The following is a 24,717-nucleotide window of genomic DNA, read 5'->3' on the forward strand; positions in this document are numbered from 1 at the left end:
GCATAACTTTCTAACAAAACACACACAATCTTCATTTTAATATTTGCAAAAAGCCAATCATAAAATACGCATTTTTCACACAGGATAAAGGGTTATGAGCAGGCATTGTCAAAGTGAGCTTACCTGCCTGAGCATGCCGACAGCCGGGGCTCTGAGCTGCGGGCTCTGACCCCAGGCAGTTCCCTCGACCCTGCTGTGCAGGTGCCAGCAGCACCTGGAATGCTGTGTCCACTTCTGGGTTCCACAGCGCAAGGGAGCTCCTGAGGCCAGCCCAGTGGAGAGCTAGAGCTGGTTCAAGGGTCTGGAGCAGGTCTTCCATGAGGAAAGGCTGAGGAGTGGGCCTGCTCAGATGACTGAGGGGGGATCATCAGTGTGTATCTCAAGGGAGGGTGTCAACAAGATGGATCCAGGCTCTTCCTGGCGATGCCAAGCAACAGGACAAGAAGCAAGAGGAACCGATACACAGGAGTTCCACTTAAATATGAGGAAAAATTTCTTTATTGTGTGAGTATCTCAAGGGAGGGTGTCAACAAGATGGATCCAGGCTCTTCCTGGCGATGCCAAGCAACAGGACAAGAAGCAAGAGGAACCGATACACAGGAGTTCCACTTAAATATGAGGAAAAATTTCTTTATTGTGTGAGTGATCATGCATTGGGACAGACTGCCCCACCTGAAGACATTCCAGAACTGTCTGGATAGAATCCTATGCCATGTGCTCTGGGATGACCCTGTTTGAGCAGGGAGGTTGGACCAGATGGGCCACTGTGGTCACTTCCAACCTGACCCATTCAGTGATTCTGTGACCCAGGAGAAGACGGGACACAGCAGTGGCCGCAGGAAGGCCGCCCGAGCCCTCCTCAGGCAGCAACAGCCGCTCTGGGCAGCCAGGCAGGGTCGCCTCACGGCCGGATGCCCGCCGCCCTCGCCACGCCGCCGTACCCCAGCAGGCCCGTGGTGGAGCGCAGAGAACCCTCCACATCGGAGAGACTCCACATTTCCCACCGCCGCCTCCCCAGGCATTCGGGAGCCGCACGCGCGCTCCGAGGCCGGCGGGGGCGGGAACGGCCCCGGCTTCTTCCGCCCGCCGCGCGCATGCGCACCGGCGCCCCTGCAGCAAGCCCCGCCTCCCCCGCCGCTGGAGCCGCTGGGCGGCGGGAGAGCGCGCGCGCGCGGCGCGGCTCGGAGCGGCACGTGACATGGAGGAGGCGGGGACGGGAAGGGAAAGGTCAGCGGCGACGCCGGCGGCGGGGGGAGCGGAAGGTCAGGGCGGCGCGGAGCGGAAGTGGGAGCCGGAGCCTCGTCCGCCATTGTGGGGAAGCGGAGCCCAGAGCAAGGGGGGGGAAGCGGCGCTGCGTCCGGCCGGCCGGCTCCTTCCAGCGGGAACCCGATCGGCGGCAGCGGCGGCAGCAGCGAGCCCAGGCGGCAGCGGCGACAATCAGGCGGCGGCGGCGGCGGCGGGGAGGAGGCGGCGGAGGCGAGCGAGCGGCCCCGGCGTGCGGAATCACTCGAGGCCCAGGCGGAGCGGAGCGAGGGGATCGCGACTCCCCGTGAAGAATGTCAGCCACCAGCGTCGACCAGGTACCGCCCGCGGGGCGGGGGGGGCGGCCGCCCGCTCTCTCCTCTTCCCGGCCCCGTCGTTACCCGCGGCGGGGGAGGGCGGCGGCAGGGCGGCCACCTGCACCTTTCCTCGCCGCCGGGGCGGCGCGGTTCGCGGCCTCCTCCTTCCCTCCTTCCTTCCTTCCCTGCTTCCCTCCGCGCCGCCATGGGGAGCGGCTGTCCGTCGCCGCCGGGATGGCGGGCCTCTCTCCCGGCCGGCCGCCCCTATTTATAACCGCTGAGCCGCGCCGGGGCCGCTCCGCCTCCCCGCGCTCCCGCCCGCAGCGCCCGCCGCTGCCGCTCAGCCCCGAGCGCCGGCCCGGCCCCCGCCCGCGGCCCCCTTTGTGTGTGCCCTGCTCGGGAGTCGGCCCTTCCCGGCCAAGCCCCCGGCTCTTCGCTCCGGGAGCGCCCTAGGGCCCAGCTGCGCCCGGCGCCCGCTCCTCTCCTTGCGCGCCCCAAACTCCGCCAGGCTCCCCGTTACCGCATCCTTCCTCGCCCTGCCTTGCGCTCTCCTCGCCCACCTTTCTCCCTTCGCGCCTCTGACTTCTTTTCTCTCGGCCTTCGCTTCTTCCACTAGTTCTCAGTTTTTCTCTTTGTGCTGTGCAACACTTTTTTAAACTTGGTCCTTCACGGAGCTTAGAATTTGTTATTTTTTTAACCTTTGCTAGGCCTCTGCTGGTGTTTCTTTCTGGCTGGAAGCTGTTCTGTCTTGATCTCTGCTTCGTCCGTGGATTTCTGCCACTCTCCAAAAGTTTTAGCCCTGCAGTCCCTTGCCTCCTTTTATTTTCTCTCTGTGCCTTTAGTATTCTGGTTCTTTTGTCTCTGTGCATGCTCTCCAGTTTCCTTTAAGCATTTATTTCTAGCTCAGTGATCTCTTAGCTTTTCATTGTTCTGTCTTTCATGAAGGCTGCTTCTTCCCAACTTTCTCTAGTTCTGTCTCTTGTTGGCCTTTGCATGCCTTTGTGTCTGGATTAGATTCATCCCAAAAAATGAGGTGGTTGGGGTTTTTCAGGTTACAGAGATTTTTCCCGTTTTGGGAGAGGACAGTGTCTAACCAGTGCACGTCTAGGTGAAGCAGCATTGAACAGTTTTATGGTAACTCTTGAGACAAATGCACATGAAAGTGACTTGGAGGTGGTTACCTCCTAAAGTTTCAAACCTCTGAATACTGAGTTCTTCAGGACTAAAAATTGTTAAGAGACTGATGGAGCCTGGAGAACCACTCCTGCTTAGTTGAAAGTAATGTGAGAAGGTGAATTAGATTTTCATGGACTAGCATTTGTTTTTTGATGTTAGTTTATCTTGCTGTAGCGGAATTAAGGATACTGTAACTTGTAATGTTACATTGATTCTTAGTGCATGACAGATTAACAGTGTTTTGTAATGACTAATCCCAAAAAAAAAAATCCTCCTTAAGGAATTATTTCCTTGTGTGAAAGCTTTGTACAGACTGTATAATTTTCTCAGTATAATTGCCTAGGTGAGGAATGCACAACTTGAAGTTCAGCATATGATACAACTCTGTGTTCCTTTGTATAGCTAAAAAGCAAGGCATTGTATGTTATTCTCTGATAAGTACCTGTCAGTCAGTTTAAAAGATGACCTGTCATAGTGAAATTTGGGTATTGGCAGTAATCTTAAGGTTCTAACCTTTTTTGTTAACTCTGTTATTTTTGTTTATTGCAAATGCTTTTTCAGGCCCCGGGGCAATTAAAATTCACTTGTTCAGCTTTTCTGCACCATTTAATCTTCATATGCTGATAAATCCTAGATGATTTCAATAATTTCAGTAAAATTCTATCAGGTTTTGGTTTTGTAGTATTTTATAATGTTATTTTAAGTAATGTCACAACATTTTTATAATAGCATGGTTTGGTAATATTTTCAAGTGATATTTTAGTTGGAAAGGGCAGAATTGGCAAATAAATAGAATTACAGTGAAGTTTATATTGGAGGATTCTAACTGAACTTGTTTTGCTTCCCCCCCCCTCCCCACTTTCCTATATACAGAGACCTAAAGGACAGGGAAACAAAGGTAAGTTAACCTTGTATTTCTATATAAATCTGTAATATTGCTTTTATGGAGGATAATGTCTGACAGTCATAGCAAGAGGTTGTAGCTATAAGATGTCTTTTATTTCAGAGCAGGATGACAGTAAATTGTGTGCCAAAATGTTACTTCCCAGCACTTTTACTGTGGCACAGCAGTACGTCAGTTTACAGTGTGTTATTTTGCAAAAGATTAATGTCAGAAGTCAGACAGTTAAATAGTCATTTCCTTTTAGCTGCCTTTGTGATATGCTTGTATAATCTCTTCTTAACAGTACACCTTGGGCCTTTCTGTGTAGTGACTAGAATCATCAGGAAGAATCTTCTGAACAGCTTCCTTAGTTTGCTAGACAGCAACCATGTGACTAGTTACTCATATCTAGGAGCAGAAAACATCACCTTCCTTATTCTCTGCATTTTTGTAGTCTTGCTTCATTTTAGCACCAGTAACTGATTTTTTGTCTGTGTTTGTAACAAGCCTTCTGCTTTTCTGCTTTTTAATGTTTCTGTCAAAGTCTTAGTTTTTAAATACCATACTCAGTGGGTTTTCTTTCCCACAGAAGGAAAAAACTACTAACTACTTAATATTCTTCTCTCTGAAATTCTTGGCAAGTCAGTTGTAAACAGCATTTCAGATTATATCTTGCAGTATTTTGTCTGGAATTTATTTTCTCACTAATATTCTTTTTGGAATTTCTTACTGCCTAAACAGTCCACTTTGTACCTATTTAATTCTTAGTTGCTCAGCAAACTGAGCTATAGAGTAGCATGCACACAGTTACCTCTGTGTGTTAATATGCTTGTTATACTTAGGCAGATAAGAAACTTTTTTTTGAGCTTGGGTACTCTTTGCCCCTCTTAGTTCATTATCTGAACTAATTTAATTGGTCTGTGAGCTGTCATTTAATGTTATCCACAGCATACTTATTCTATTATTCTGTCTACGTGCAGATTATCTGCTTCTTGTTACATGTATTGCTTGTGAGGTGGCACGTGGTTCCCAGATCTCTTTGAGTTTGGCTGTTCTTTTTAATTTCTCTGCATTCAGAGAAAAAGGAACATGTTTATCTCCTCCTTAGTTTGGTCATTCTTGAATGCTTGTTCTCTCATATTCTTTTTTTTTTTTTGTCCAAAGTGCACTAATCAACTACTTCATGTTTTTGGAATAGTTTGTGGTTATAACCTTCCATGTTGCTCTTAAATGAGAAGAAAAGTCAGACTCGTTGTAGCAAATAGTTTGTGGCTTCACAATCTTTGAATTATCACTTCTCAGTTTTAGAGAGGTTAATTAGATACATCTGTTAGAGAATCACACAGGTAGTTTTTGAACTCTACTCTATAAATGTGACTTGGACTGGAAGTATTAAGCATTTCTATTTGGGTGCTATGTTACAGTGTGTGAAAATGCACTAGTCAGCTTTACTTTGGCTTATTTATGTTAGCATATTTTTGTGTTCTATAATTTGTCACTGCTGTGGAATGTTTGACTCAAAACACATCTCTGCTTGCTATGTAAGGAAGAGATTTTTGCATTTCTGAACTTGGATTTTTTTTATGGACTGCATCCTTTTAAATAATGAATACTTATGATATAGTCTCTTGATGAGAGTATGACCTGAGTGAAAACTATAGTGAAACAGAACAATTAATCTCTGTTCTGTGAAATTATTTGGTGTAATGTCTGCTTAGTGAAACTAAGTTATGACTTAGCATTAGATTAAAGGCCTAGGAGATTGTGCTAACATCTTCACTGTAGCACAAATTGTTGGCTTTGGGCTAGAGGCTTTTTCAAGTGGTTGAATTTAGTCAGTGTCAGCAGTCCTTACTGACCACATGTTAGCAGCCAGTAGTCTTTCAGTTGTTGTGATAGGTTTCAGCTTAGAGGAGCTCTGAGGGAAGATGTGATACTGAGTTAACAGACCAGTCTGAGGGTGGTTCTGTGCATAGGAGAAGAGTAGTAATGTTAGGGAGGATGGCAGAAGCTGTCCACGTCTGGTAGAGCATATGAGAGAATGAATGAGCAGTAAAAGGGGTGAATACATATTTCATATTAAGATGAAAAATATTAGACCTGAAAATGATATTGGTAGGTAGCTGATTTTTTTGTCTAGTAAAGTGCCTTGAATGCTTTGTTCTAATTGCTCTTGAACTGGTGTGCTGTGCTGTTTCCTTCAACCACAATTTGTGGGACTGAAGTTCCAGTATGTAGAGCAGTACTATCTATCTGTTGTGTCAGATGTTTGTGTTGGTATTTCAGAGGCTTAAATGATTATATCTTCCTGTCATGAAACTTTACTTATTCTAGTTGTCAACTACTGTACAGTTCACGTAAAATATCAGAACTGGCATCCACCAAATTATGACTTACAGGGGTGTGAAGAAAAAAGGCACTCCTGGGACTCCTTTTTGGTTTTCCCCCCTTTTGTTTATTATGCCAGTGTATCACATCTGTCATAGGAAGGTGCTGACTTATTTTGACACTTGTGTGGGTAACAATTTTTTGTTTCTTAGGAGGCTTAAATGTAATTATTAGGTTTAAAACAAGAATGAAATATTTCATGTTTCTTTCAGTGTTTATGCTTCATTTTAAGGTGTGATGACTTCTAATGAAAAGTTATTGTACCTTTGGGTATCATTTTTTGTGTGTGGCTATTCCGAGGATAGTAGCAGTTAAAATAATATCAGCTTTAAGTTCCTCTGCTTGATGAGTTGCTTCTTCCCAATATCTAATTACACTGTATGTTTTCACAGTGTTTGCAGAAACATACAGTATTTTTAGCATCATATTGATAGAGATATTTTTAGTATCTCTAGATTAGTTTCAATTAGTATTCTTCATCACTGCCCTGTTCAGTTGGAACACTTTACATGAGATTTTGGGAATGAGGCATTCATTTGCTCTTGTTAAATGTCTGTGTGGGCTACATTCTTCACTATTAACACATTATGTGAAGTTAGAATGAAAAGCTAAAGAAACATGCTCCCAGTGATGCTATTTCACTAGGAAATGTATATATTTCACCAGAAGTGTCTCTGTAGAAATATTGTGTCACTGACTTAATATCTCAGTACAGAATGAATAAGAAAAAAAAATACATTGACAGGAATATTTCATGTTAGTTGTAATGTCGGCCCAAAAAGAATTCCGTCTTCAGTGACCTTTAGATACCTGTGGAGCAATAAACACAGCAGATGCACGTTTTATGAAGATTAGCTGTCAGTATGTGGAGATTAATTTTGATGGGATACTAGTCTTGATATACATCTGTTTATTCCTTTACTTGTGGTTGCATGCTTTTAAGAAACTTGTATGCTGCTGCCCATGTTTTTCATTATGATAAAATTGTGTTTGAGAGTTGTGCTGTCTGTTCTATTTGGTTAAGTCTAAGCAGTGAACATGACATAGACAAAGTGTTTTGAGGCTTCATCCTGTGTGTAACTGGGCCAAATATAAAGAGAAATTCCAATATAAAGAGCTTCTTATTATGTTACCATTGTGTGTAAAATCAGGATGATACATGACCTGAACTGAAACTCTATTTATGGGGTGAAAGAACCCCAGCACCTAATATTTAATTTAAATGTGATGTTTAATTAGGAATATTGTTCTACCCAGTTGTAAACTGCATTGTGCTCAGCATTGCTGGTCATATTTGACTGTTGCTAGGATAGAAATGCAGTGTACCAGTTTGTAATAACTGAAGTGTCTGGTGTTCCTTTAAAACTTCAAGAAGGTATTCAAGACACAGGTTGCTTTCTTCCCAGATAATTTCTTTGAAGAAGCCTTCTGTGTTAAATTATGAATTTTTACCTTTTTTTTACTGCTCTCTGAAGTTAATAAAATTTTCCAGGATTTTGATTATTCCTTGTGATTATATCTATTACTTTGTCATTTCTTTCAGCTAGTTTCATTCATTGATGGCAGTTTTGTTTTAGGGATGTTGAAGTCAATGTGAAAAAAAATTCAAGCATTGGCTTACAATGTGAATTTTGGGTGGCAATGCCCCTACCCCCAATGAAGCAAGAAAAAACCCCTGACTCTTACACACTAATTTCAGCAAAGTTGAATATTTAATTACATGGCTGTATATGCTTTTCAGAAGCTTTTGCTAAAAGAGGGAAGCCATAAAATTGGCTCCTAATTCAGTTTAAGTTTCAGAAAATTGGCTGCTTTCTTGTAACTTCTGCAGTCATGGTTTTTCAGTGCACCTTACTGATCATCCTGAGATATTCTTTTTCGCCCCACTGAACATATTTGACAAAAAAAAAAAAGTTGCATTTGGATAACCAGTAAATTTATTTTTAAGAACAGATCTTCATCTTCAGGTTGTGTAATTGAAAGTGCTGGTTTAAGTCCCTGTTCTGCTTTGCACCCTGGGAAACAGTGGAACTTAGCAGAAGTTTGTGCAGTGTGGCTTTGTTTCAATAGTAGCCTGAGGGATGGTAGAGAGACACTTCAAGTAATTTGGGCAGCTGGAGAATCCCAGGTAGGTGTAATGCCTTAGATGAAATGAAAGGTAATAGGAGACCAAGAAGAGCAGGTAGGAAGAGATTCCAGCATATAGTGCCATATGTGTTGGGAAAGGCTTGTAATCACCCTTTGGGACTTAAGCTTTTATTTCAGTCTTGCTTTGTCACCTCAGAGCTTTAGAGATGTCACTAATGCAGTACAGCTATGTAGGAAATACAGGATTGAATAGCTGAATAGTGGTGTCCTTCATGATTGTCTTGGTGGGTAACTGCCTTTCCTCCTGACAGGAGAAAGCTGTATGTTGCAACTTTCCCTGAACCTATTGAATATGTCTATAGATGGGGTTGGTCTGCACATTTGCACTTGGTCTGGTACTTCCAGAAATGCTGGATTTACTGCCTGTGCAAATAAGGTGTGCCTGCAGTTCTTGATCCACATGTCTGTGATCCCAGGAAAGAGTAGTCAGGAGTAGACTGTTCTAGCTGCCATCTTTGCAGACCTCTCCTGAGATCTGATCCTCATGATCAGTAGAATGAGCTATTTTGTTTAAATTGGAATGGTGCTTAACAATAATATGTATTTCAATGTACAGATGATTAAAAAACGTTACCTAGATTGAAAATGCAGCCTAGATTTTCCAGAGACTATTCTAATACAGATTTATTTTTAGTTTCAGTACAAAACGGTTCGATTCATCAAAAGGATGCAGTAAATGATGATGATTTTGAGCCATATCTAAGTAGTCAGACAAATCAGGTAAGTGAACATTGGTTAGTACCTTGAAGTAAACTTTGACATTCAGCTGACTTCCAGACTTAATTTTTGGATATTTCTTACCATTACTGACTTGCTGACTTTGAATATACATAGAAATATAATTTTATGTCATACTTTGTCTCATCATATGATATCTTAAGCAGATGAAGTGTTCTTAAGAATTCTGGAAAAGCTTCTATTAAAAAGTATGCTTTCATGTCCCTGTCTCTTGTGCTTCTGCTTTAGCTTCTGAAAGATGGAGTTACAAGAAACTTGAGCTAAAAACCAAACCCTTACATTTAAAACAAAATCATCATTTTGGATGCAGTCCAAAACAACAGTTTTATTGGCTCTGAGAATATATTAACTGCTTGGACATGGTTTCCTTTATAAGTGGTAGAAGTAGCTCACAGCTGATGCCATAATACATGGAAGCTTAGTATCACTACAGCTTGGTACAGCTCTTCTGCCAAGACACTAATGGCTTGACTTCCAGAGCTGTGAATTGCCTCTGTAGTTGAAAGTTGATATGAGTTATGTTAAGTTTGTAAACTGGAGTGATCTTGAGAGAGAGAGAGTGCAAATTATTAAAAGACTAAGAATTTTTGCTTGCCTTCTCTTTATTTTTCCAATAATACAGCATTAAGGAAGCATCAGCTAGATGATGATATGTGCAGTTTTTTCTAGAAAAAAACAGCAGAAATCATGTGGGGGTAGTCCTTCAAATGCCTCAAGAAATAAATTGTGTGATTTCCCAGGAGTCTATCTGGAGTAGTACTGATTTAATGCCCGTTCTCCATAGCATGGATGTGTTACCTTTTTTTTGTTGCTACTCCTGAAACAAACATGCATCCTTGCATCCATTTCACTCTACTAGTCTGTTGGAATCTCCAATTAGAAGTGAGAAATATGACAAAATCTAAGAATACAACAACTTTAAATCATAGTTGCATCTATTTTTCTTTAGTTATAAAGATACAGTTATGTACCTTTATAACTAAAGAAAAAGCTACTTGTTTTAGAGTAGCTTGTTATTTTCTTGATGCTGTTGGCATGGAGGCATTTTAAACCTAGCTTAGGTGCTAAACGTGAGGATAATGTTCCAGAGTAAAAGGGGGCCCTTTAATGCTTTGAGAAGGTCTCATGAAGAAATGGCCATATCTGACAGATTCCTCACAACATAAAAGATAAATGAGGTATGGTGAAAGTTACAAATACATTCATATAACCCTTAAAAATGTTTTGGTTTGTATTACAGGTTTTTTGCCCTGAGCATAATTGTCAATATTGCTGATTTTTTAAAAATTTATTTTCTTGCAGAGTAACAGCTATCCACCAATGTCAGACCCATACATGCCTAGCTATTATGCTCCATCCATTGGATTTCCATACTCTTTAGGTGAAGCAGCATGGTCAACTGCAGGTGACCCTCCTATGCCATATTTGACAACTTATGGACAGATGAGCAATGGTGAACACCATTACATACCTGATGGTGTATTTAGTCAACCTGGGGCATTAGGAAATACCCCTCCATTTCTTGGGCAGCATGGATTTAATTTTTTTCCTGGGAATGCAGACTTCTCTACATGGGGGACAAGTGGATCTCAGGGACAATCAACGCAAAGCTCTGCTTACAGCAGCAGCTATGGGTATCCACCTAGTTCTCTTGGGAGAGCCATAGCTGATGGACAGGCTGGATTTGGCAGTGATACTCTGAGCAAGGTGCCTGGGATTAGCAGCATTGAGCAAGGCATGACTGGACTGAAAATTGGTGGAGATATGACGGCTGCTGTAACAAAAACCGTAGGTTCAGCTCTGAGCAGTACAGGTATGACAAGCATTGCAGCTAACAGCGTGCCCCCAGTTAGCAGTTCAGCACCTAAACCAACCTCATGGGCTGCAATTGCAAGGAAACCTGCTAAACCTCAGCCGAAACTCAAGCCTAAAGGTAACGTGGGCATTGGGGGCCCTGCTGTACCGCCGCCACCTATAAAACACAACATGAATATTGGAACTTGGGATGACAAAGGGTCAGTGGTAAAAGCTCCCCCAGCTCAACCAGTACTGCCTCCTCAGACTATAATCCAGCAGCCTCAGCCATTAATTCAACCACCACCACTGGTGCAAAGCCAACTGCCTCAACAGCAGCCTCAGCCACAGCAACCACAACAGCAACAAGGACCTCAGCAGCAGGCCCAGCCTCACCAGTTGCAGCAGCAGCAGCTGCAAAACCGCTGGGTAGCTCCTCGTAATAGGGGTGTGGGCTTCAGCCAGAACAATGGAGCTGGTAGCGAGAACTTTGGTTTAGGTGTTGTGTCCGTCAGCTCCTCACCTTCTGGTGTGGAAGTGCACCCAGTGCTGGAGAAACTAAAGGCCATAAACAACTACAATCCCAAAGACTTCGATTGGAATCTGAAGAACGGACGTGTGTTTATAATCAAAAGTTATTCAGAGGACGATATTCATCGCTCCATTAAGTACTCTATCTGGTGCAGTACTGAGCATGGGAATAAGCGCTTGGATGCTGCTTACCGGTCCCTGAATGGCAAAGGCCCGCTCTATTTACTCTTCAGTGTGAATGGCAGTGGACACTTTTGCGGAGTGGCTGAGATGAAGTCTGTTGTGGACTACAATGCATATGCTGGTGTCTGGTCTCAGGATAAGTGGAAGGGGAAGTTTGATGTCAAATGGATCTTTGTCAAAGACGTTCCCAATAACCAACTGCGACATATTCGCTTGGAAAACAATGACAACAAACCAGTTACCAATTCGAGGGACACTCAAGAGGTACCCCTAGAAAAAGCCAAGCAAGTGCTTAAAATAATTGCTACTTTCAAGCATACCACCTCAATCTTTGATGACTTTGCACATTACGAGAAGCGTCAAGAGGAGGAGGAAGCCATGCGTAGGGTAAGAAATCAGTGTCATTACAGTAGCTCTCTTTTTTTTCTGTTTTCAGAAACCTTGTTTTTCATTCATCTGGAATTTCTGTCTGCAAGTGCTAAATCAGAAAGTGGTACTTCTTGCTCAAAGTCTCTGCTTGATATAACTGGCTCTTAATGAAAAAATTTAAGTTCCTGTTACTTGTTTATTAGTTCAGTCATCTGCTTAATCACAAGATGAAGGTAGGCCTGAATAAGCAGACATCTGACAGGTTCTACTTCTTCAATGCAAATGAGAACTGAATTGAGTCCATTTTCCATAACTGAAGTCTTCTTGCTTAGATTTTTACAGTTTCTGGATGTCACAAAAAGGAACAGAAATTAGAGAAGCGTACTTTATTTCACATAACGTTTCAATTCAAATTCTGCTTTAATGAAACGTTAACAGCATGGTTAGTGTGAAGAGCAGGTTTTCTCCTTAATTCAATTTATCTTTTGTGGAACTGTGAAAAACAGAAGTGATACAGTGATGAAATAATTTTTTGACCTTTCTGATAGTGCATTTCCTAAAAAATGTTCATTTCTGCAAGGAAGAGTAAATGTGATAACCCTGTAGAGAAACTTTTAGTTTTGGAGACATTTCCTGAAATGCTCATCAGACAAGGGAAAAGCTTTGAATTCAAGCAGTTTTGTAGCACTTGGGTACTTTGTCTTGTGTACCCTCCCTAATCATAACACTTGTGCTCACCATTGGCCACAATATTTATGTTTCCTATATTTACTTGCTTTCCAGACTTGCCAGTAACTGTAAATATATGATTTGTCTCATGGTTAGAAACATTTCAGGATCTTTTTTTACCAGTCAGAGTATATGCAAGTATTCAGAAATGAGAGTTGCCATCAGTATGGATTTTGGCTAATGTTCTCTGTTCATCATGTCATACCACTCGCTGGAATAAAAACCTCCAAAAGTTTAGGGTTTATGCTAACTAAGGGCCTTGAGAATTTGTTCACTTGAAGCTGACACATAAAGAAGACGTGAAGCAGGTGAAATGTTTACTTCTCTTAGGTTTCTAGTACTGTGGTGGTTTCACCCCTGTTGTACATTCCTAATCCTTCAAGGTGTGTGTTGCATCCCCTGTAGAACTGTGTCAGGCATACTCCAAACCAATTTTGTAGTTCTATTGCATGACTGCAATAAATTATATTGAAAGTTTTCTGTTGTTAGGAGGCTAGGTGAGTATCCCAATTGGGTATGTGATGCCTTTTGGATTTTTTTTTTCTTAAAAAGAAAATGGATTATGCCCCAAATGAGTATCATTAACTTTCATGGTATCTCAGTGATGGAGTGAAGGACTACTTTTTTAACTAAAATTCAGTGTGAGGGAAGGACTTTGACTTTTTCAGGCTTTGGTACGACTTCATCAAGTGCAGAACCACCAGCCAGTCGAGGGAGGTGATTGTCCCACTCTACCCTGTGCTAGTGAAGCTTCACCTCGAGTCCTGTGTGCAGTTTTCAGTGCCACAATATAAGAAAGACATAAAGCTATTAGAGAGCATCCAGAAGGGCCACAAAGATAGTGAAGAGTCTGGTCTTCTCCATGTGGGAAGAACTTGTGGACACTTGGTTTGTTCAGCCTGGAGGAGACTGAGGGGGAGACCTTATTATGGTCTCGTGAGGGGAAGTGAAGAGGCAGGCACTGATTCTGTCACTCTTGTGACCAGTGACAGGTTTTAAGGGAATAGCCTGAAGCTGTATCAGGGAAGATGTAGATCAGGTAGAGGAAAGGAGAGTGGTTGGGCACTGGAACAGGCTGCCCAGGGAAGTGGTCACAGCACCAGGGCTGACAGAGTTCAAGAAGTGTTTGGTCAATATTCTCAGGTAGAAGGTGCAACTCTTGGACACAGAACCAGGAGTTGGACTTTGGTGATCCTCATGGGCCCTTTCCAGATGTTCTGATTCTGTGATCTGTTGTAATTTTGTAATGTTTCAGGAGGACTGAGATTATAATGTATAATGGCCTTCACACTTCAGTATTTTCTAAATTTTTAGAATTTTGGGATATTTCATAAATAACTGGTTTGCTTCAAAAATCTCCTTTGTTGAAAAAAAAGCTTCACAAACAAGTCGTAATTCAGGCATGCCCTAGCAACTCAGGAGAATTGTTTTATTTTTGTGGATTTGTTCCCTCAAAAGTAGGTAAAACCCACAAAATGTAATGAAGAGGAGGAATGTAGATTAGTGGCAGTGTTTCTATGTGTGCCAAACTTAAAATTCAAAGTACTGAGTTCAGGATTTAGTAGGTCTTGAACTACATAATTGTGATGATGAGTATTTGACTAATAAATTAACATTGCTATTTGAATAATATCTTCAGAGAAACATACAGTATCTGTATGGCTCAAATACTGCCCTCTTTGTTTCTTTGTAAATAGTTAACTTTCCCAACACTATTGAGAGAAAACATGCTTGTCAAGATACTTGCAGTAGTGGCCATTGGCTCTTTTAAGGCATTGTACAAATTGGTTTTATAACTAATTATCAAAAAGTGCTTTGGAACTGTGTAGGTTAGTCGTGAGGTTTTCTTTGTAGATGGATTTGAGGTGTGCTTTCAGCAAATTAATATAGACTTAAAATACAGGAAGTTCAAATTAAACTAATGACATCTACTGAGAGTTTAACTTTAGCATTCTCTTGTGATTGAATGTTGATTTTAAATCTGTGGTTTTTCTTTTATCACACAGTGTACAAGTAATCTGTCTTTAAGTTGTAAACATGCAATTGTTAACTCTTATGATTTAAGTCTGTAAATGCACCAATTAGTATTGTAAGCTCTGGTTTGTGGTTAATTGAATAGCTCTTTATTACCTAGTGCCAGCTAAGCTTTCATGGAGCTGTATTTAAATATGTGCACTTTCTACTGCCTGTAGAACTGTGTAAATTAAGTTTCTGTTCATTTTCTTTGGGAGCTGTGGCAATCACTTTGTTTCCAGTGTTTTGGTCATGAAAAATATGCTTATAGCTGTTAATAAAATATTAAATGCATCTGGCTGCAGTAGTCCCCTCCATGTTCCTTGAAATTCAGTTAATATTTTGTTGTTGCATAGGTGGTTACAAGCTTTCATACAGCCAGCAATCTAAATATTGTAAACAGCAAATAATTTAGGGATTTAATTTGCTTTATAACTGTTCCATCATTACAACTAATTTATCTTAAAATAATTGGTTGTAAAAGTTTAATCTTAACAACTCAGGGGGATAAATAATTCATTTCCAATATGGCCTAGCAGTATATTTTATTAAAATATGGCAGTATACTTCTGAAAGTACAATGAATAGTCTCTGATAAACATGAAACATAGCAACTTTGCCATTGGATAAAGGTAACTTGAAAATGACAAAGAATAGTCTCTTTAAGCATAAATACTGGAACTGTAGTGTTTGATGTAACCCTGGTGTGGGTGAGGCATCTACAGCAGGGCTTGTGCAGTAATCATTCTCTTTCTCTTCCAGCTCAGGCTCCAGACTCTTGTTTTAAACATACAAGTGCTGTGATCTTTACCAAAGGATCAGAGAAATGAGTGATGCTTTTCATGAGCTCTGTCAGACATACATTGAAATGATCTGGAGTTCCATTTGTCCTTAGTTAACTGCTGCTTTGTGGTGTAAATGTGCAACTTGTATTGCATATTATTTAAAAAGATGTTTGATTGTCTTTCACCAGAAAGCTGTAATATCTAAATGAATGAAACAGAAATCTGAAAATATGCCTTTTAAGATGACATAATTACATTTTAGAAAATCAAAGGTATTGAAAATAAAGAAAAACATCTGTAGTAGTAGCTTTGCATCTGATCTTCACTAAGTATATGGGTGAAAATAAAATGTGGTTCTGATTAAAAATGCAGTTGTTGGCAGATTATGACTTCCTTGCCCACAGATGATGGTTTATTACCTGTTGTCCTAGGACTTCTTTTGGTGCTTTTTGATGGAGAATTCTACTTTTGTAGCATACAGTGGGGGGAAAAAAGGTCATGGTTTCATGTAATTGTAGAGTGCTTTAGATGGTTTTCTTAGTGTGATAGTCCACAAAAATAATTGATTTTTATACATGAGGTAAGATGGAAGTACTTAGTATATATTTGTGTTTATCTAATTTGCATTTGGAATTTTTTTTAGTTTTCAGGAAGCCTTTAAATGGCAAATAAATAAGCATTTAAAATTTTAGCTTTCTTCTGTTGTATTACTTACCTTGTAATGGGAATGCTGACATAGTTAGAACTTCTTGACTCTCAAAATGAGTGATTTTTTTTTTCCCCCCCCTTCATTCTGATATCAATGTAACTTCTGTTTCACTGGTAATTATGTCATCATCAGGCTGCAGTGTTAAGCAGTGTAACTCCTTTCCTTTCTAGGACATTGCTGACATTGTGATTGATTTGATATTTCTTAAAAATATCTTGAAGGGAGAAATCATCCATTAAGAGTGAACTGTAGCTGCTTCTTCCTCCTCTTAACTCCCAGACATCAATTACTATAATATAATGTCAAAAACAGATATAGATCCATTGACAGATTTTCAGTTAAAGAAAACAGGTGATTGACAAAAATTTTTAATGCAGTTAAAATATATTTGTAGCAAACAACTTCTAAAAGTTTGTGTATTTATATTTAGAAGAGGTTTATGTAATAAACATGAAACTATCTAAAAGAGGGTTATGTAATTAATATCTTCTGAGAAACATGTTCATTTCCTGTATGTTTTTGATGAAGTTTCAAGGGGACATTATTTTTCAATTTCCCTGAACTTCCTATTTATCAAGAGTGTAATCTTGATAATTGGAAATCAAAAAACAGAAACAGGAAACACTTTTTTTCCCTCCCTTGCTGGTTGTGTGATGAATATGTACCCCTAGTCATGGGAGAAGATTATTTGGAGGTAGAAAAATTTTGAGCATACTGCTCCAGAATTTCCTTTCCATGATGATGTGCTTATTTGCTGTGTCTTTATTTGCTTTTGCATCTTTAGTTTTTTGGAAAAACTTAAAAATTACCCTCACATTTTATGTTACAGTCACAGGGATTTCAAGTGTGCCTGTTTTCTGTGCATTTGGTAGAGTTAATTGTTTCTGTTCCCAGGGATAGTTTAGAATTCTTTAGAGTGTGGGGATAGATGTTTGTGGTCTCTTACAGAGTGACCATGTAAGAGTTTGAGCAGTGATGGTGCCTGTGTTTCTCTAGTGATGATGCAAGAGGGAAAGTGCAATATTGGACTGTTGAATAAAAGAGGTGGAAGGTAATTAAACTCACAGGCACAGTCTTAGTTCATAGCAACACTTGTACAGATCTTGTCCTGTGTTTGTTTGTTTGTTTGAAATCCCTACCTGGAAATCAAGCCTACAAAGTCCTTTTTACAGAGTTCAACTTCTCCTGCTCTGGGAGTGGAAAGACCAATTTCTCCTGTAAAATAGGGACCCCTATTGGAAAGCTGGGTATATCAACCAAATGGTTTATTTCAAAGCCTAAGAGAACAGTCACTCTTTGGAATCTAATACTCTATCTGTTTAAATATCAAGGCAGCTAGCTAAGACAAGACTTCAAACTTGAATTCAGCTGGATCTGTGACAGTTGTGCCTATTCTTTTAAGTTGTGTTTTTTAAAGCAAGGGAGAAATTCTAAATCTCTTGTTCCACAGCAGAAGCAGAACTTTAAGTATACACAGAGCTGTAAAAATTCATGAGGCAGCCTTCTGCTTCCTGCTGCATCTCCTCAGATTTCAGTGCTCTATTAACAGCAAATAGTCTAGAACAGTGATGCTTTTCCTGCAGTTTGCAGGGAAGAAATATGCCTATGTATTGCAAGAAAGTCCCAACCCATCTGACTCTTCACGGCCTTGCTTCATTAATTAATACTGCAGATGGGCTAGCTAGCAGTAACTCAGTGGAGATTTCCTGGAAGTGGTTTGCTGGAAAAAAACAGGACTTTAAAACATACAGATCTTGCATGTCCATTGAAGCTGTTCCTGTAGATTCGGTTGAACGAGGATTATTTGTTTTATATCAAAACCAATGTGCTTAAAACTTCATATTCATCTACCTGAAATGAAGCATTACAAAACTTAGCAGATGATAGGTTTCTCAAGCCTGGTTCTTTGTGAATTTTTCAGAGGTTTGGCAGTGTAGTTAATATTGATGAGTAATTATTGTTTTGTTCTGTACCATACAGATTATAGTCAGTTGTAAAAAGTAAATGTAAACTTCCATGTTCACTGCATTTTAATATAAATAGGAAACCAAGATAAAGAAAGTTCATTTTTCCTCATGGTAGATTGGAGTTTGAGTTATACCCGTTCAAAGAGTATGAGGCTTAAAGAAAAACTGCCTGAGAAATTCTTCCTCAGTGTATTTTTTAAGCCCTGCAGTGAATGTTATTTCCCTTCCAAGGCTACCATAAATTCCTTAGCAGAGCAATTAAGTAATGTGTTCTTGTTGCCCTTGGGCATCTGAGAACAACTAACCCAGGTGTCAGTCATCTTTCTGCTTCTTTTGCTGGGACAGAGGTCATCACTAAATGCAATTTCTATAGATTTGCTAAGAAGCTATCTCTTGTCAGTCTTCAAAAGCCAATGTTATACTCTGAGCATTGTTAACAAATAATAGTGAGGATCTGGAGGCTTTTTTCTTTTTAATCATCTTGCTGAAATGGCTGTCTTGTAGATAATTAAAGTCTGATATTTCAGTGTATAATGATGTACAGCACTGAAGCAAAGCACCTGCTGCTTGTAGTTAGAATTAGCTGATTTGTCACTGAAAGAATCTGCAGATAAGACTGGAAGGACTTTTCTGGCTCATGGAGTTCAAGCTTGGTTTCTGCAGAGCCTTTCATTGTTGTGTTATCATACAGTGTCTTTAAGTAGTTCTTTCTCCACCTCTGACTTTTGTACTGTGTGGAATTTCAGATGGGGATTAACTTCTTACTGCCTTTATCATTTTCATAATAAAATCATATGGTGTATTCATGTTCTACTAACAGTGTGTGTGTTTGATCAAATTTAAATTTATTTATATTTTTACAGTACTTTTTCACGTTTTTTTCCTATAATAGGAAATATGGTTACAAGTATATTTCAGTGACTAAGTAAAATGCCATCAAAACTAGTAGGAAGAATAAATAAATTAGAAGTCTAGGTCTTCTGGCTTTTGCAGAGTTTCTTAATATTTATATACTTGAGAACCTTTATATACTATGTATAGTTCAACTGATCTGCAGCAACAGGGTCTCAGATGAGTATTAGTTTGCAAAGTATACTGGGAAAAGAAGCTACTCTGAAGTTGTAGAAGCTTATTTGCCTTTGTACGTTAACTTTGATTTTTAATTTGTGCCTTGTGGTTTTCACATTGGGTCAAGGAATAGAAGAAAATTAGTATTTAGGGAGGGAATGGCATCTGCACAAGAAAAATTTCTAGGATCATTTAAGATTTCTAGAGACCCTTCTCATCTACTCCTTCCCTCCCTTCTTCCCAGAAGCGCTTCTCAGAGAAATGGATTTAAATATATTTAACTGTTCTGAGGTTGTTTCTGTGTTGAGGAGATGTGCCCTCTCAGTTGGGAGTTCAAGAGTGAGAAGTTAAAAACGACCAGTATTTTACACAACTTTAAAGTTTCATTAATCTAGTTTATATTAACAGCCAGTGATATAAACAGAATAAACAATTTCTGGATTTTTTCACTTTTCCAGTAATCTGTTTTTCATTGTGGTTCTCAAGCTTTAAGGTCAATGCTTATTCTGTCCTAGCTTTAATGGTACACTGGAGGGAAATAAATTGCAGATTATGGCTGCTGCCATTAGTAAATGAGATTTCATGAGCTTTGCTGAGGCTTCTTTTCACCACCTCTCCAGCTGCCTGCTCTGCCTCTGCCAGGTGTTTGTGCCCACGCAGCACAGTTGGCAGAGCAGATGAGTTCCTGTGCCTCACTTCTCAGAATGCAGTCTGACATGTTAGCTTACATTGCAGATGAGCAGGGCTTCTGAGTTGAAGATTAAATCACAGTTTGCAGTAAAGCAGCTTCTGAAGCTGTTGCTAGAACGCTCCCTCATGGGAGAGGGGCAGAGTAGACAGCTCCAGGCATGAACACTTTCAACATTGCAGTAAGAGGCAGAGGTTTGGCAAAATTCTAGTTTGTTTGGGGTTTGGTTTTTTTGTTGGTTTGTTTTACAATTATAGCTGATAGTGCTGGAGGGTGTGTGGGAGGTCTGCAATTGGCCTGTGTAAATTTGCAACCCTGGATAGCTTCCAAATGGACACCTTGAAATGCTTGCACTTGCAACTACTGCAAAAATCAGCCAAAGTCATTCTTTCAGATCTGCCTTTCCTGACCTTGTGCTTCAGTTTGTGGGACCTTGGGAAAAAATACAGCCAAAGACTGTAGTAGCTTCTTTTTCTTGTTAGGCTGCATTTGCATTTACATGTAGACTACTTAAAATGAGGCTTTTTCATTTACCTTCTTTGTAGCAAAGAAATCCCAAAGTCAGGGTTGTGTGCATCTCAGTAGCTTCTTTCAAATCAGATCAGGAGATGTTTTTGTTGCTTTGAATTTTGAAATTTTGTTAACACAGAGATGTCATTATATCTGAGGATAAATTAAATTGCAGCTACTTCTCAGCATGGGATCATTCAATTAATGCTCTGAATTCAGACAACTAAAATTTGCAAGTAAGTCAGCTTAGCAGCTCAGACCAGGCTAATTTCATAGCTTTGTTTGTACTAGATTGATGCACATTTCTAAGGCTGAAGCAGTTTTTAGATTCACCTTTACTTGGCTTGTGCAGAAAGTTATTTGCATCTGTGAAATGTGCTGGCCATATGGTCTGCAGCTGAAAGCCAATATGTTCCCATATCATCCTGATTTGAATGGTACTTAATTTCTATGTTCCTCTTCCAAAACTCCCCCTGCAGCTGGGTAGTCTGACCATGGTGAGTTGACCTTTGGCAGGGAACTTAAATATACAGGAGAAAGTTTTCATCCAAGAGCATTGCAAGAGATGTGATAAAAGTTTTGCTTGCCTGAATATAAGAAATGAAATTAATTGGCCAAAAGAGAAGTGGTTATGCTGGAAACTTCTACTCTGGTACTGGGAGCCTTCTGGAGGTAAATTCTTCTGTTAGTTTATCTGTAACCACAAAAAAAAAAACAAAAAAAACCAAAAAAAAAAAACAAACCAAAAAACCAACAAACTCAAAAACTAAAACGCCCAAAACCCCTAGGAAAACTGCTTTTTGAGATAGGAAAAGACAGTGGTCCAGGAGTGTGGTATGTTGTAGTTGGGGAGGGGTTTGGTTTTGAGTGGAATAGCACTGCCTGTGGTTTGAGTAAATCAGGTCTTCTTTCTCTCTGTTTTGCAGTACAGAGTGCCAAATGTCACCAGTACCAGTATTTGAAGAATGTGGCACTTGCATTGATAAATCATGCTTGTATGTCTGCTTGAAGTATTTAAATATAAATGTAGTAATATGTAATTTTGAGACTACAGGAAAGATGTGCTGATGTTTTGAAGCCTTTTTTTCCTGTCTAGAATTCAAAGCAGATGTAAAATTTGCAACACTTCCTTTATTTCATCAAGTGGAAGAGGATATTCAGGGTATCATTCCTTTTCTACTTTGAATTTTTATGAACTTAAATGTGTTTTGAGTTGAGAGCTTCACAAAGCATAGTGTTGGTCAGTTTCTAGTACAGCGGTTTGAAATGCAGAGAGTCTTTCTAGACAGCCTGAGTCAGTGCTTGTGTGTGTAATACTTGCAAATGAACAGGAACTGATGATTTTAGTTGTATACAGGCTGTGTTTAAAATTGTTATATAATTTAACATTGCAGTTTCATAGGCTCCTACAAGAGTGTTTTTCAACCCTTTGTGTAGTTGTTGCAGTTGAAGTCTGCTAATATTAGAGGAATAATCTGAGATGTGCCTGAGCAGGTTATTTTTGCATGCCTTACATGCATAGTGAGGCATGAGGCCAGTCATCATCTGTTTTCAGCCAAGAGTGCATTGTTAAGATATCAGATTGTATTAATGACTGATACTATCAATCTTAAAAAGCAGTATCTCACTATGAAAATATTAGTTACATATTTTTGAACTAGGAAAAAGAATTTTCTAGCAGAGTAATGCAAGTATTGCTTTTACTTTAAATATACTGAAATTCTACTCTGGCTAATGTCTAGTCTTAGACACACAGCTGCTGGGACCATGAGCTGCTCATTGTGACCAAGACTGGGCTTTATTGTTTTGGTTTCACCTTGAAGCAACTTGGAGATCTGTCTTGGAAAGGACTAGATCACCAGTAATAACCAGTATAAATGTTATGTTACATACCTCCTTCCTTCAGTAAACTGCCTTTTGGAAGAATCTAAGTGGGGTCATATGCTCATTTTCAATTTTCTTAAATAGTTTCTAGCATAATAAAATTTCAATGTGGTTTTGAAATAGATGTTCAAATGCCTCCTGGGTTATTTTGTTTCCCTGCTGTTATTGTTCCATTTATAGTATGCAATAATAATAAAAATATGGAGAGGTACTTTATACTTTTTATTATCTTTTAATGGGGATGGAAACCTACCTCTCTTCCATGCAGGTATTTGTATATTTCTTTAATGTGCTTAGTTGTACATAAAAAAAGGTATTATGGAAAATGCTATTGAAATATAAGGTTTTAGTTTTTTACACTGACCAGTGTCTTTTTGCAGGCTAGAAGATGTATTTTGCAGGCAACAATATATCATTTGTTGATCAGGTTTTTTTTCCTGGAGGTGGTCATAATGCCAAAGTGCATGTTTATCTTGAACTAAGTAGAGAAAATGGAGAATGATGATAAAGCACAGTGTCATTTATTCTGTTAAATCTGTACTACAGAATGTGGATTTGTTAGTCCCTGATAGTTACAGTGCCATTAGTATTTTAGCCCTAAATGCCAAATGTGGTATCTCACAGTGCTGTGAGTTAATATGGTCCTCATTGTGGCTCAGCCTCACATTGAAATGAGGTTTCTTTGTAGCCATTCCTGTTTCACTGACTTCTCATTTTGTTACTGAAAGTAAATTCTAAAATAGGTATGCATGACCTTCTTAAAAAATATATTTTTTCCTTGCCACTTGAGCATTTGTATGGAGGATGAGGTGAGGTGTTGGGCCAACTAGTTATTTTACCTTTTGATTTTAAGCATTTTTTATTATATGGGGCTTTGATGGAGATACCTGGGAATATCATGTTTTTCAGGGATATAATGGATAGAGAGTAGAGCATTTTTTGACAAGCTAAGCAGAAGATTTGGGGTACATCTTGCTTTATGTGTAGTTCCCTTGGTCTCCTTGCTCAGTTCACTTTGTGCAATATATTTCACTGGAAGTGAATTAAAACTGACATAAGTCCTTTCATGATAGCAGTTTTTTGGAACATGTTTGCCTTTTAGTTTGATGTATACTTCTGTGTTTCTCTTTAAGAAGTTGACTTAAACGGTATAATTTAATATTCCTGGAAATAATTGAAGCATTTTCCTTGAAAGTATGTTGCCTGATTTAGCTAAATTGCAAGCAATGAAAATGCTGTAATGAAAGAAAAGCAGATAATGTTGATCTGTGTGTATTAACATGACTGTCCTTTTTTGTTTTTGTTTTTTTTCAGGAGAGAAATAGAAACAAACAATAACTATATGGAGATGTCCTGCTAGAATACAACACTAATGATGTAGACTCTGGAAATGCCTAATATGTCTAAGAAGACGTTATTAAAGCTTTTTTCTGCTTAAGGTGACATCTTTGAACACTTTAACACGAAATTGACTCTTCTTGTAATGGTTCTCATCAGTGCATCTGCCCTTATACTCTCTCACCAAACACACTTGAGAACTGTACCTTCGTCAAGCACTTTCTGTCCTGAAGCTTTTACCAGTATCTGCTGTCTTTTGTATTTATGCATCCTAGCTAAGGCACAGGAGACCGAACGAATGCAAGGATTCATTAACTCTTTGAATTTGTTAAATACTAACATTTAACCATTAGAAGTGGTTCAATGATGTGAGATTCACATTGCTTCAACTTAATTTTTTCTTTGTTGTAGTTTTTTTAATTGTCAGTTTTTAGCTATTCAACAGATTAAAAGCAAATCATGCCATATTTAGTCCTGGAGTAAAACTCAAGTCTAAATGTTCATGTGAAAATTATTGTAGTAATCTTTTAATATGGCAAAGCAACTTTAAGCTGCAGTTTAGCCAAATGAATCGTAACATGAAATTATAATAGAATGACATTTCCCTTGTTTCAAACTGTTTGGTGTAAGAGAATATTAATATGCAGCTTGGTGGACACCACCAGTTAATGCACATTTCTTTATTTTTTTTCTGTAACATGTATACTGAAAAAAGTGCATTTGTCTGAGGAACTGTTTGTTTGCTACCACTCAATGAATCTCAGTTTTGAGTAAATGTACCTCAGTCTAAATCAGACTTTTTATGACCTTTATAACTACATTTAAAATAATCTTTAATTCCTATTTCTGGGTGTTTGCAAGCCTGACAGATTGCTATCATGAAAGTGAAAATTTACTCCTCTAGGTGATTCACTAGCTAAATAAACATAATTCTTGTTTAGCAAGCATATACTGTTTCTCAAATTTTTTTGTTTCATTGTGCCAACATTGAGGTGTTTTTCCCCGTTTGGAAATATTTTGAGAAGAATACTTTGGTCTATGGAGTTGACATGTTGCTAACCGTGTTAAGATGATTTTTGTTAGAAACATGCAACAAGAAGTTCTAGAATACATATTAAATGGGCCAATTCTATACTAATTTTTAACCTCTAAAGATTGTATCTTCTGTTTCAATTCATATAGCAACACGTTCTGTCTGCTGGAAGAGAATATTGAAAAACTGTTAAGAGGGTGTATTGACTGTACAAATTACTGAAC

General features: G+C 39.4%; 1 protein-coding gene across 2 annotated transcripts; it reads left to right on the forward strand.

The window, feature by feature from the left end:
* The first annotated feature begins 1,262 nt into the window (after positions 1-1,262).
* Positions 1,263-24,407, forward strand: YTHDF3 (YTH N6-methyladenosine RNA binding protein F3). 2 transcript variants are annotated; one of them, XM_064706160.1, is made up of 5 exons: positions 1,263-1,580; positions 3,609-3,633; positions 8,789-8,874; positions 10,195-11,787; positions 23,437-24,407. In XM_064706160.1, exons 1-5 carry the CDS (start codon positions 1,557-1,559, stop codon positions 23,458-23,460), a joined length of 1,752 nt encoding a protein of 583 aa, XP_064562230.1. In that variant the 5' UTR covers positions 1,263-1,556; the 3' UTR covers positions 23,461-24,407. The 2 variants fall into 2 exon arrangements, with proteins under 2 accessions (XP_064562230.1, XP_064562231.1); XM_064706161.1 differs by lacking the exon at positions 1,263-1,580 and adding an exon at positions 1,872-2,850.
* Positions 24,408-24,717: the final 310 nt, after the last annotated feature.

Source organism: Zonotrichia leucophrys, chromosome 2, assembly GCF_028769735.1.
Source record: "Zonotrichia leucophrys gambelii isolate GWCS_2022_RI chromosome 2, RI_Zleu_2.0, whole genome shotgun sequence".
NCBI classification, from domain to species: domain Eukaryota; kingdom Metazoa; phylum Chordata; class Aves; order Passeriformes; family Passerellidae; genus Zonotrichia; species Zonotrichia leucophrys.